Source organism: Panulirus ornatus, chromosome 73 (genome assembly GCF_036320965.1).
Source record: "Panulirus ornatus isolate Po-2019 chromosome 73, ASM3632096v1, whole genome shotgun sequence".
Lineage (NCBI taxonomy): Eukaryota > Metazoa > Arthropoda > Malacostraca > Decapoda > Palinuridae > Panulirus > Panulirus ornatus.
The window spans coordinates 1,084,929-1,097,967 of NC_092296.1; the positions used below are offsets into that span (position 1 = coordinate 1,084,929).

The window sequence follows — 13,039 nt, forward strand, 5'->3', positions numbered from 1 at the left end:
TTCATGTATCCCTGAGTGCAGTTATTTGCAATTCTATATATAATCCTAAATTCAATCCTAAAACAAAAAAATAAGACTTCCATACAGATTTTCATATATCATGGCAATGGACAATAGGAAGCCGGGTTTTAGGTTTGCATCAATTTCAGAGGAAAAAGGATCTATGAGGTTTAAGGGCATCACCTCAATCACTATAGGAATATCTAAGATTTCATTTTGCAATGACTGTCTTTTGTAAAAAGAATACAGCAAGACTGGGGAATAATTTCTTTATTTTTAATATTTAATAATACCACAACTGTGGGTGGATTATGAAGATTTAGGAGAATGTGGGTTAATTATATCAATGTAAAAGGTGAAAAATTTTGAAATAAAAAAATGAAAACGTTTAAAGACTGGGGAATAATTTCTTTATTTTTAATATTTAATAATACCACAACTGTGGGTGGATTATGAAGATTTAGGAGAATGTGGCTTAATTATATCAATGTAAAAGGTGAAAAATTTTGAAATAAAAAAATGAAAACGTTTAATGATTTTCCTGAAGCAACCCATATTTACTTCATGTCAGATGTAATTAAAAAAAAAAAATACATTTATGGTCATATTTGCATCCACTTTTTGGGCTCTTATATGTTTACATAAAGGTTTCCCGCGCATGAACCAGTTTCTGCAAACGTTATTCAACATGTGGCACTAAGCACTATTAACATTGGTAAATTCTGCTTATAACAATGAAAACTAAATAAATCAAGGTTACTGAGCATGTTAAGTGATTTCCATGTTTTGTTGAGACTTTTTCATTTACTTCTGTTAAACTCAAATTTTCTTTATCCTCTAATTTATGGTTTCACTTTAAAAATTATATCATGGGAAAAAGTAAAATGTATCCCTTAGTGACTGAGGTGGTTCCCTTTTCTTACATATTCACAATTACAAACAGCATTTTATGATGGAGGCACTTCATTTTATTTCCAATTTCTGCATTTCATGCAAAATGACATCCTGGTTATATCTGTTAAAGGCTTTCTGTAAAGTCTGTGTATACTACATCAATATTTAGTTTGTAATTCTGTGTGCCTATAATTTTATCATACTGACTGCCATGAAACTACTTTGCTCAGTTATGGAGATGGCTTGAGTGATAATGATACAGGTCAATTTTTCAAGTTATTCGATACCTGAATAACCAGATACCAAGACACGATTCTAGGCAGCAAGAAACTTATTGGGGAAGAAGTATACTAAGTTTTTTTTCTGTAAGGGTGGTGGATGGTTGGCACAAACTAAATGAAAAATAAACACCAGCAGTATACAAATGTTTAAAAGGCTACTGACAATGAAGGAAGTTCAAGAGATGGAGGACCCTTGGGTGTGGAAACCTTTCCTTAAGAGGTGATTATAGAGGTAATTACAAACACACACACAGCTATATTTTCATAACCAATGCTATGAGGCACCGGAATGCAAAATATTATTTTCAAATATCTATAACTAAACATACACACACAAATTGAAAGGTAAAGTGCAGAAATCTTGTAACAGATCATACACAAGATAGCTCTCACACTGCCAATCAAAAGGCACTAAAAATGCTGACCATCAAGAATCCCTAACGATGACAACTTTACCCAACAGTTTATGAGGAAGCTGCACCAACTCCTGCCACCAGAGGTCGTTTGAAAGGTTGTATCACATTAACGAACCTCTTTGAGCTTGTCCAACTTAAGTCCCATTGTAAAAATCAACAAATTTTCAATATTTTGAAGATTCACTCCACTTGAGTCTCTTCATCCTTTGTCTTTTTGTAATGAATTTATCTACTCTCTTTCTACCACCTTCCCTGCCGTGTATGGCACAATCCATGCATCTCTACAGCCACATATATTTTCACTTTGGCTACAAGTATTTCATTAAGACATTATCACAGTTTCCATTATTACACACATTAAAAATGCCAGCAATTAATGCACTGCAATTATTTAAAGTGATTAGCATCACCTGCCTACATTAAAAACACTTTACATAAATTTTAAATACTTGCGGGGTAAATGGCCAAAGGTGTGGGCAGTAACTTATCGAAGCAAAGGCATGGGTTAATAGAAAAAAATCAGGGATTCCCCAGTAACTAATGGTCAGTGGGAAAAAATGCAAAGGCTTTTAAGATACAGTACATTAAAAGTAACAGAGAGGGTTATTTTAGTTAGAGAATTTCCTGTATCATGAACAATGTAGAGTTATGCATCAAAAGGGATCTTACAATACTCTAAAGGTACAGACTGCATATCAGAAGCCAAGTTTCACTGGCAATCCTCAAACTACACACCTCGTTCAGTAATCATATTTTATGTTTTCAAGGCTTCTCCTTCCTTACACCTATGTTATCTTTTCATACTTCCATTCTTCTTGTTCATTTCCTCATGATCATACATGCTGAAGCATTCCTAAACTCTTCATTAATTAGCATAAGCAAGAAGCATGTTCCTAAATACACAGCCAAACCAGCATGGAATTGCTACAAGAATATTTTCAGCAATGCTGTTGGGCCTTTGATGCCTGAAGGTATACAGATGGTCAGCATTCATAAGGCTGTTGGTAAATTATGCATGCAACTTCCTATGTAAATGATACAGATAGACATATGCTTCTTAGAAAATCTGAGGAAAAAGAACATGCAGTGAAAAGAAAAAATTACAAATCCTGAGACAGAGGCTTATTCCAATGCTTTCCAAATTTGTCTTAGTTGTTTAGGATTCAAGGACTGAGCAAGTATGGCCAATGCTTAAGCAGTGACCACCAAATCAAGAGCGAAAGTACATAACTAACCGACTATCATGGGCACTTCTAAGCCGATTCCTTAGCTCCCATCAATTGAAGAACACATGAAAGAGTATTAAAACTTTTTTTTTTAAGTAGTCTGTTCATAAAAGCATGATTGGCATTATTGCTTCTGTAATAACAGTCAGCAAACCGTAAATTTCAGTCAATGGCTTTTAACCAGGATTCTGCCCAGTCTCAGCAAAGCAGCATCCTTTACAAAGAAACATTTAGATGTAGCAAATATCTGTGCATTATATAAACTCTTGAGGTACAAGGTTAAGAAATAAGTGCCATGACCATTTACAAAAGCCAAGCAGCAGCAGACAAAAATTTTGGCATTATATATTCTTTCCTTAAAAACATATCTCAGTTTTGAAAGTAGCCTATCATTATGGATATCCATGCACCATTTGGCCCACTGATTATGTAAGATTTAGTCTACTCATATAATTTTCACTATACCAGGAATGATATTTCCAATTTAGCATAAAAGAGATGAAAGTGCTATTCATTTCTGGGAACAGAAAAGAGAGAAATTGGCCAAAAAAATTACATGGTTCATAAAGCTTATCTGCTTACAATAATCTGTCTACACCTGGAGAGTACTGGTTTACCTATCTATCCTTATCTCTGATGCCCATTTTCTTCAGGAACTACTCAAGGGAGTAGCCATGAGAAAAGTCTAAACTAGTGAACTCTGATGCTGCTTCTAAGCCTTTGAGGTTCATTCTTACCAGGCCACTGGCAGAGGGCAATTCTAATGCAATGTTTCCAGAGGCTCCTATCTAATGTTCCTACCAACCACCACCTAATATGTCACAGTAATGGTAAATGGGTGAATCTGTCTCAACAGGCAGATTGTAAGTACAGCAATTGAAGAGTAATGTCAATCAGGTAAGGCATCTGAAGATAAGTAATGTAAGGTAAGCACCTCAAGACAACTAATGTAACTATAATTAGCATCTGAAAATAAGTAAAGTACCCTAAGGTATAATACTCATCCTATGGAGGCACTGCATTAAGTTCCAGGTGAAAATTCACTGAAGTGAAAAATCCATCAAAATATTTCAACTTTGTTGTCCTAGAATTCCTATGTAATTACAACTTATCATTTACTCAATCCCCAATTTCTCTGGGCTAGTCTGGTGCATGTAGTCTCTCAGTTCATTCATATATCAACCTGTGTTAGTGTGTGTTACTGTGAAACCATTTTCACTTCATACAACATATCCTCATCTTATGTTTGTAATATGGTGAAACAAAAATATTGATGCTAATTAAAACACAGAACTCCTCATAAAGTTAAATCTATATATATATACACAAAATCATTTTCTTTACCATTTAATTCCAACATTTCTGAAGTAAAAAATATATATATATATATATGCCATCACATACATATATTCTTCCATACTTGTTCTGTATTTCTAGCAATAACAAGGTAGCGCCCTGAACAAAGAAATGGCCTCATTGACTCGCATCCATTCTCTAACAGTCGTGTTGTGCACGTAAAATTACAGCCCCTAACAAAAACCAGGCTCCACACACCTTTCTATTGTTTTCTACAGCCAATTCATATCCCGATTTAGTCTCCCTATGTACCAAATCACTCTAATTCACTCTACCCCATGAATGGTTTACACCATCCTGCAAGTTCATGCCCCCAAGCACTCAAAGCCTGTTTCACCTCATCTTTCCATCTCCAATTTGGTCTTTCCTTCTTGTCCCCTCTTCTTATGATACATATATCCTCTCTGTCAACCTTTCCTCACCCTTTCTCTCCTTATGTCCAAACCATTCAGCTCTCAACCATACTCTTCTTATTACCACACCTATCTCTTGTCTTGTCCTTTCTTACCTGACCAACATTCCTCACACCAAATAGTCTCAAACATTTCATTCCCAACACATTCGCCCCACACACACATACATAACATGTAGATTCCCTATGATACCCAAAACCATTCTTATGGCTGCAATACTTCAACAAGCAGGGAAATGTAGATGTCTTAGTATGACAAGTTCTTTGACAAGGCAGTACTCCAAATGACTCAGCCTCACTAAAGGTGCCTTTACACCTGCGATGCAACCTCTTGCAGATGGAGCCCAGCAACATCTTTATCTATCTACATATTTGTCAAGTACACTGGGACAATAATGCAAGTTCTACCTAATTTCAATGTAAGGTCTTTCAGAGAGGTAATTATTTGGATTGGGTTATATACCTAACAAAAACAAACATCCTGCAAATTTTCCAGTGCACAAATCAATTCATGTACCTGCACTACGATGGTAATCAGTTCGTTTTCACTAGATGATGTGGAAAGGGGTATAATGTCATTATCTTACCTCGTAATAATGGATAACTGAGAAAAATGAGCCCTACACTCTTGAGATGTGCGAAGCAGATACGAATCAAGTGCATCAAGATAAAAACTTTCATACAAACCCTCCACCTCTGTTGAACAAGACAGTAAGGGGGGGGGAGCCCTATTGAGACCATGCTTATTCACTCAGCTAACTGAAATGTCATTAGTGCGAGATGATCCGATATTCTTTAATAGCTTTGGAGTTGATACTTTCTGCAAGGTATACACCAAGTATACATAATAGTCAGAGGATTGGCATCATTATATCCAAAAAATTAGACTACAATAGCAAAAAACAGGAGATATGAAAAAATTACTTTCTAGCCAAAGAATTTTCTTTGATGAAAATGAAATTTAAAACTAATTTATATCAATAGCTGATTATTACTTATCAAAATTCCTTATAACATTCTAACTGTATAAAGCAGAATGACTCAAATGCAACAAAAATATAAAAATATAAATTTACTAAAGGATTCCTATAACTACGATATAAAGCATTTAATACACACCTGTTGCTCTCCTCCTGCCAGAGTTGTGGGTAGGGTTGGGGCGGGCAGCCAGAAGCAGCTGCCTCACTCCACTTCACAGAAGACTTTGGGCCTAAGCCTCCTCCAACCACACCTCTCACACAACCAACGAATATCCGACTGTTGTTGCCAGTTCTAAAGAGTTGATTCTGCCCTCTTTTCTAATATATCCTCTTCAAAAATATTATGTACTTCTCAAGGTTCAAACCTTGTGGAACCTGAGGAAAGATGAAACAAAAATTAATGATATCTGAGAGACACTGGAATAATCTACAATACTGAAATTGAGAGAAATCTTCATCTGATTATTCTGGGAGCACCAAGTCTGTCAAGCTAAAGCCAAATTATGTCTAAAAGTCAGATTAATTCATATTACACTACTGAAGACATTTTACAGGCACACTTTTTTATGTAAAAAAACACCAAAGATGTAAATTTCCTCCAAATTTATTAGTACAACCTGGTATAGCTAACTTTAATTTATAGGCATATTTGATGCTATGGAAATCAACTTAAGTATATATGCAAGAAAAAAGTAATATGGCAGTGTTACAGCATTTTGTGGAGAAAAACAAGATTTACAGAAGAAAACTAGTAACGTTATGGTACTTCTAAGGATAAACCTGTGTATTCATGTCAGAATTGCTGGTCTCCATTTCCAGCACACACACTAAACTTCAATTTTCTCATTTTCAACACAGACATGGTACAGTACATATATGAGAGAGAAGTCAACAAACAGAAGTAATCAAGGGGTAAAGCAAGTTTGTATAACGTTACTCAAATACGAAATAAAACATACATAAACAGCACCTTATGTAAAACCTTTTAAATTTCCAAACATACAGACGGTACTCAGTTCTTCAAAATGTGCAAGGACTGAACAATTAGATGTCATAACATGAAATTAAGCATGAAACTTGTTAGAAAAGACAGTATTATATATAATTCAAAATACACGAGTCTGTGAATGTGGCCAGCTTGTGTCCTTCAAAAAAGGTGCATTACAGAAAAGTTTCAAGAGTACAAATGTAAAGCTTCCTCCCCATACAGTATAATTGGCCATTAAAAAAGGTAATAACGTAAAGATACATAGACACTTGACACACTAAATAATCAAATTGAGGAGCTAAGGAACGATGAAGGAGAAAGTGTAATACTACTTTCACTTTTATATTCGGTGTTATGATGCAGTTTACGCCAATAGCATATTTTGTTTTCCATATTAACCAATGTCCACTGACAATGCTTAAAAAAATCTAAACTAAAAAGTGAAATATTGCTCATTAGTTCCTCCTGAACCATATTTAGGGCAATAGAGCCTCGGGATTGTTCAATATCTTATTTTCTGTTCTCATAATCTAACCCCCTTTACTATATGGAAATTTCACTAGATACATCAAAAAGCCGGTCACTATTCACAGTGGGTTAGGATGACAAATCCAGAGGAAAAGTGAATCTGTGCGAGAGGTTGTAAGGGCGGAGGAGGGTGATGCGAGAAAGTAGGCCACGTTCTACTTACCACACCCGCACCTCCCGGGAATGAGACAAGTCTCCGCTGGTAATGGCTGGCTTTGTTCCTCTATGACCATCATCACTTCACTAGCACCCTCCCTACACATCTCTCCATTGCTAATTTTAGTAACGTTCATGAACATTTTCCTCAAGAGCAACTGGAAAACTAGACTATTCTGGTGGACGATAAGGAAGGGGGTTAGAGAAAGTGTATGTGTGCGAGTGTTAGTAGCCAGTCAAGTGGACACAAGTAGTGAGGCCACTACATAAAGCTTTCTCCATCCCACAGCCACAATCACTCTCCCCCCCTGGACAACTTTCATAACATCCTCCCATCGTCCCTGCCCTCGTCTGGTACTCGCCACCGTGATCTTTCCACATCCCACCTGAACACGGTAAATCCTTAAACGATGACTCAAGATGAATACCTACTCCCATGTCAATGCTGCTGCCATTAAACCAACTTTCCCCTGGGGTCTATACCACGCAAATCCTTCGCCAACACATTTCTTACCCCCAACAACACACTCGCCGAACTGCAGAGTTTCAAAACCTAGCCACTGAACAAAACGCAAAGTATAATCAAACCAGAAATTGAATTACGTCAAAGCAATGTACGGATGAATCGTCTGACGTCGGCAATGAGTTTGTCAAAAAAAAAAAAAAAATCTTTCTGAAATTAGTAGCAGCAGGAAGCAAAGGTTATGTATGACGCTGGGGAGGGACAAAGGCAAGTCATTCCACGTATGAGGGCTGGGTTTCCAAGGCGACGAAGGAAACGGATACAGACGGAACCTTGCCCGAGTACCAAGAAAGCGATACCTCACCCCAGCCACACCGCAACAAAATGCCGGGGCCGCCGAGCCAACATAAAAGGAAAATGTCCAAAACCGTTTTTGAAAAAAAAAATTATTGATGAAACAGAGCTTAAGGAAAATTATTTGAACCTGTTACACTGAATCTGAGGACAAGGCGATGACGTAACCTTTTACACGTGACACTTGAAGGTAGCAGTGTCGTGCTCAAACTATATCAGCCGTAGGCTTTCTGGAGCCACGTTATCATTCAAGAACTATAACTCTTAATACATGATTACGGTAATCATGTCTAGTTAATACAGTAAGCCATTACCTCCTCACGTATATACTCATAATAATATTAATAGGCGTGCTTGAGCGCACGCACTAAATCGCCGGGTCGAACAATCAAATCCAAAACTTGCCGGAGGAGAGTCTGGGGCAGAGCTTGGGAAAGTTGAACTCATTTAGCAGGTATCTGAGCGGCTGGCTAAACTGGTGTGGAATACAAATCGCGTTACTCTAACGCTGGCAAGACAGACAGACATCCTTCGTAAGGAACCGCACACGGGCTCATGCGTCCTCTCCAGGCTGGGGACACTTAAGAGAGTTCAGCCCTTCTCATGGTACGGCATTCACGATGGCCACAACTCCATCTGCTTCAGTGGCAACAATCATCAGATCTGGTGTTCATATTCATCTGCGAGACTTCTATATACCAGCTCTGGTTACATCATCTTATTAACTGAGGTAAAAAATTTTCATGATGGCTGGGAAGTTTTTTTTTTTTTTTGCGTGTCTTACATTAACGGCGCTGGTTTAGCAAGCAACTCGTGAGATGCCAACGGTAACTTAACGTCTCTGGAACGCGGTGGCCGAGTGGGTGCCGCGAGACCTGGCCAGGAGGGGGCGGAGGCAACCCAGCTACCAGCTCTCGAGAACAGACATCGAAGCAATACTTCGACAAGGGAGGGATACACAATGCGAGATGAAGAAATTGTAGGCGAGACGCCAGAAAACGAGCAGATACATCAAACTGCTTTCATCAAAGCTTGGAGGAAAAAAAAAAGCCTTCCTTTTAATGGATAACACTACTCTAGATACATACAAACTGTGAACACGAGCACCTGTTCTAACTTTAGTGGAATGCATTCGCGACTTGTTGCACTTGCAAATCAAAGAAAATGGGTGGGGAAATGTGTTCATTCTACCAGACAGGAATGTGAGCGTCGTCATTAAAGGAGACATGTTACTCCCAATTACATCTACTCTACACAAGCTGTGTATTGGGGCTCCAGCGTCCTGAGCCTCTTCCACAACACCACTAACATCGTCACAGCACCAGACAACAGCAACAAGGTAAATTGGATCTTGGGCATTTCTAAACACCGCAACACACAGTGATCAACTTATCTAAACAGTAAATGAATGCTAATGTAAACCCCTAGCGTCATTAATACGACCGAACTCGTTACAAGCAAGACGGATCAACACACCCACATCCCCCAAGGTGCAAAAAGGTTCTCTTACCTTCCACGCGATGAGGAAATAGACCAAAGTCAGACAGTCCTACCCTTCAAAGACAATGGCACTTCGCCCTAACCCTTCAATGGTAGACCGAGTGTACACTAACAGCGACAGGAGGCAAACGCCACGACCTGGGACTTAATCCAACGTCAGCCTACAACCACATATGGTGTAAGATCCCTTAGAAATGTTCAGTGTCTTCAAGCACCTTAGGCAAACCAAATATTCCAAGAAACAGCCAACAGATATATAAGCAAACAAGACAATCCACAACTGAAATGGACGTGAGCGAGCTGGTATACATAGTCTAAATATAAGTGATTACAAGAAGACTCAACAGCAAGAGTCCCTCGTACATAAAAGGACGAAGATAGAATCAAGAGACGAGCAGCAGGCAATATGAATAGATAAATCAAGTGTTAACTGGTCGAAGCACCTGCAACATACACTAGCCACTTTCCTCCACTAGGCCCAACCTCCCTGGGACCTGGCTTCGTCATAAGGCTATCGTGAAACAACACTAACTACAGACGGGGATCTGGTGTCGGCCGCCTCACACCGCAGCTGGGGATTAGTTTCAGGGTCACACTCGCGATGACACCAGCTCGTCGTTCCTCCTGCCTACCTAACCCTTACTCGACACCAACAGATGTTTGTTTCGTTTGTACTTAACACAGAGACGACCTCATGCACAGCTGCTTCCCCCAGGGGGGGATAGGTAAGGTAAGGAGGGGTGTGGTAAAGTCAGGGGGAGATTTACAGCCTTGAAATCTCATCCACGACGCGACGGTCCGACCACTGGGGTAATAACGCCCTTCAATGGTCAGTTTAAACGCCAGGCCGCCACTCCACCCCAGCAGCCATTCGTCATAAAATAACACCCCCAGTTCGCATCAGCAGGGAACAGCAACAACTATTAATCCCCATAAACAGACTCCATACAACGATGGACATCCCTCTTGCATTCAGGATGAGGGGCAACTTTCAGCTTCCAGTCCACACCACTACAGACAAACCCCCACTAGCAACCCTAACTTCATGGTATGATAAGTTGACGAACGACGAAAACCGTATGTATGTGTGTGTGTGTGTGGGGTCTTGAGGATCGAGGAGGAGGAGGAGGAGGAGGTCGTGACCTGCCGTGGTGGAGGCTGAGTCACGACCCCTGCGGAACACACGAGTGGCGGATGAATGGCGGTGCTGGCGGCGGTAGTGATGGCCGCCACGCCCTCTGTTGCCAGGCTGGCTTCCACGACCATCCCCTTTAACTCAGCCGTCCACCCTCTGCATTTACAACATGCCTCTCTCTCTCCTCTCTCCCTCTCTCTCTCTCTCTCTACTCACTACTACTGGAGCACCCAGCCCACTCACACTCCCCGCCCCGCCCACCAGCAAAGCTCCTCCTACCCTCCCGCGCAGTGTATGGCACCCCTGTAGGATCCTGGGTATGAGGCCAGCCATAGCAGGGTGTCGAGGGGGGGAAAGAAGAAAGGCGCCATGACCCGACACAGTAGCAACCAAGAGCTTGTGCACTCGCTCAGCAGGGCAGGAGCGTAATACAGTAGATGGTGGGCCTCAACTGAACACACACACACACACACGGGTGACGGGGGTCGCTTACTGTCCCATTATGGACAACCCAGTCACGCCCTCCAACAAAAACATTCCTTGGTCATCTCGACCGCGATGGAAAATAATCCTCCCACGCCAGTACAGGAATGTAACTCCTCAACACCCACTTCAACCACTCAAATCCATAACAGTGGAGAACCGGACCAGTTGTTCAAGCAAACTGACGGAACAAAGATCAGAACACAAAAAGGGGACCTCGCTAAATATGGACTATCCCGCATGCAACACGAGACAATAGTAAAAATCCCTTATCTAAAAACCATGTAAAGCAACAACACAAATCAGAACAGGCTGGCTCCAAGTAGTGGGCCAGGCCGAGAGCACAAGACAGAGGGGTCGTGCGTCCAACACCAGGGCAGTGTTCTTGTACCATCACGCTTCCTTGACATGACGCAACACCACGTGTCCACACACACACACACACACACAGCTGACCAGAATTCATGTCCCAACCTCGTTATTGTGTGGCGTTATCATGTGGTTCCGGCCACGGCGTGTCCGCCACATACCAGGCGAGGCAAAAACAGGAAGCCAGTCAAATGCTTGTGTGTGTCTGAGGTAGGCGGGAGGGGTTGAGGACCAATGATGGACCAATCTAATGACTCAAAGTCATACCAAACTCACTAGTGGCTTATCATCACGGACCCATAACATAAGACCCTTGTCACTTAACAGGTGGCCACATCAATCACTTGGCCAGTCAGTACATGGCCACACCACACACCAGGCCAGTCAGTATATGACCATACCAGGCGTCAGTACATGGCCATACCACACACCAGACCAGTCAGTACATGGCCACACGACACAGACAACGGGAGACACCACACTACTCCAGCAAGGCTCAATTATATTGCTCACAATTTCTCTGGAACTCTGTCTCTATTGCTAGCCTGCATCACTGGCCATGTGCAACCCTCTATCACTTCACGCAGGACCAAGGTAAGAGCAGCCGCCGCCACCCTGCGCCAGGCACACGAACTAGTGTGTACCGTTTGTAACGTAAAATTCGTGTTTCCGTGGCGAAGCCGGGCGAGGTAGGGCGGCCTCTTGCCACGGTCCACCACCACCACAGCGTTCCCGACGGCTCGTTCATCCACCAACCTCACAAATGAGGCTTCCATATTCCCACCTCTTCATCAGCGGCGTGTGTGTTAAGCCTAGCCCAGAGGAAGAAGCCAATAAAACCGATAGAAGCGACTTCGTGTGTGTGTGTGTGTGTGTGTGTGTGTGTGTAGGGAGGAGGGGGCAAGCTGGGTGTGTGTGGGAGGCCCAAAAACCTTCAGGTGACACTACGTGGTCCAAGGTACTGCACCAATACCATCACTGCTGTGGTGGTGTGGTACCCGGGTTTGGCTTATCTTCAGGTAACTGCGAGCGTGTCGTAACCATGAGAGGGGGGGGGGGGGGGGGGGTTTGGGAGGGAGGGGGGAGTCCCACGCAATCAGTGGCCAAACACTCGTCATGGGGCCTGCACTACACCACACACCAGCCACAAGCCAGGTCTTCACCACAGCTACCTACCCCCACTCCCCCTACCCTATCTAACCCATCATGGGCTTATGTACCGCACATTGGCAGATGCTTTCGCGGAGGAGCGACCTAGACCTGCCGGGTGTGAGTCTGCCAGGCCCTCCACGGCAAACATGGTATACTACTTCATTACTCCCACCACCCCAATCGATATCGCAGTGATCGGAAAGCATCAGCAACACCTGCATTGGTCGACGGCCAGAAGAAAACAGCCCGAGGTTATACCCTCTCCCCTAGGGTCTTCCACCCTCCCAAAACAGTTGGTAGTTTATGGGTAAGCTGGTCGACCACACTGTCGCAAGCCGCGGCCCAC

The 13,039-nt window shown here is 41.9% G+C and overlaps 1 protein-coding gene across 24 annotated transcripts in view; it reads right to left on the minus strand.

The window, feature by feature from the left end:
- Positions 1–13,039, minus strand: part of drn (doctor no) — a 150,590-nt gene that overhangs the window by 10,466 nt on the left and 127,085 nt on the right. For 21 of the 24 annotated variants that reach the window (XM_071661157.1, XM_071661144.1, XM_071661158.1 and 18 more), the window contains one exon: positions 5,705–5,940. Coding sequence is in view for 1 of the 24 variants with exons in the window: in XM_071661169.1 (XP_071517270.1) it covers positions 5,918–5,940 (23 nt within the window). In the remaining 23 variants the exon portion in view is untranslated. Of the gene's footprint in view, positions 1–5,704; positions 5,941–7,244; positions 7,414–13,039 lie in introns of those variants that run through there. The other 3 variants (XM_071661169.1, XM_071661168.1, XM_071661167.1) reach the window with 2 other exon arrangements.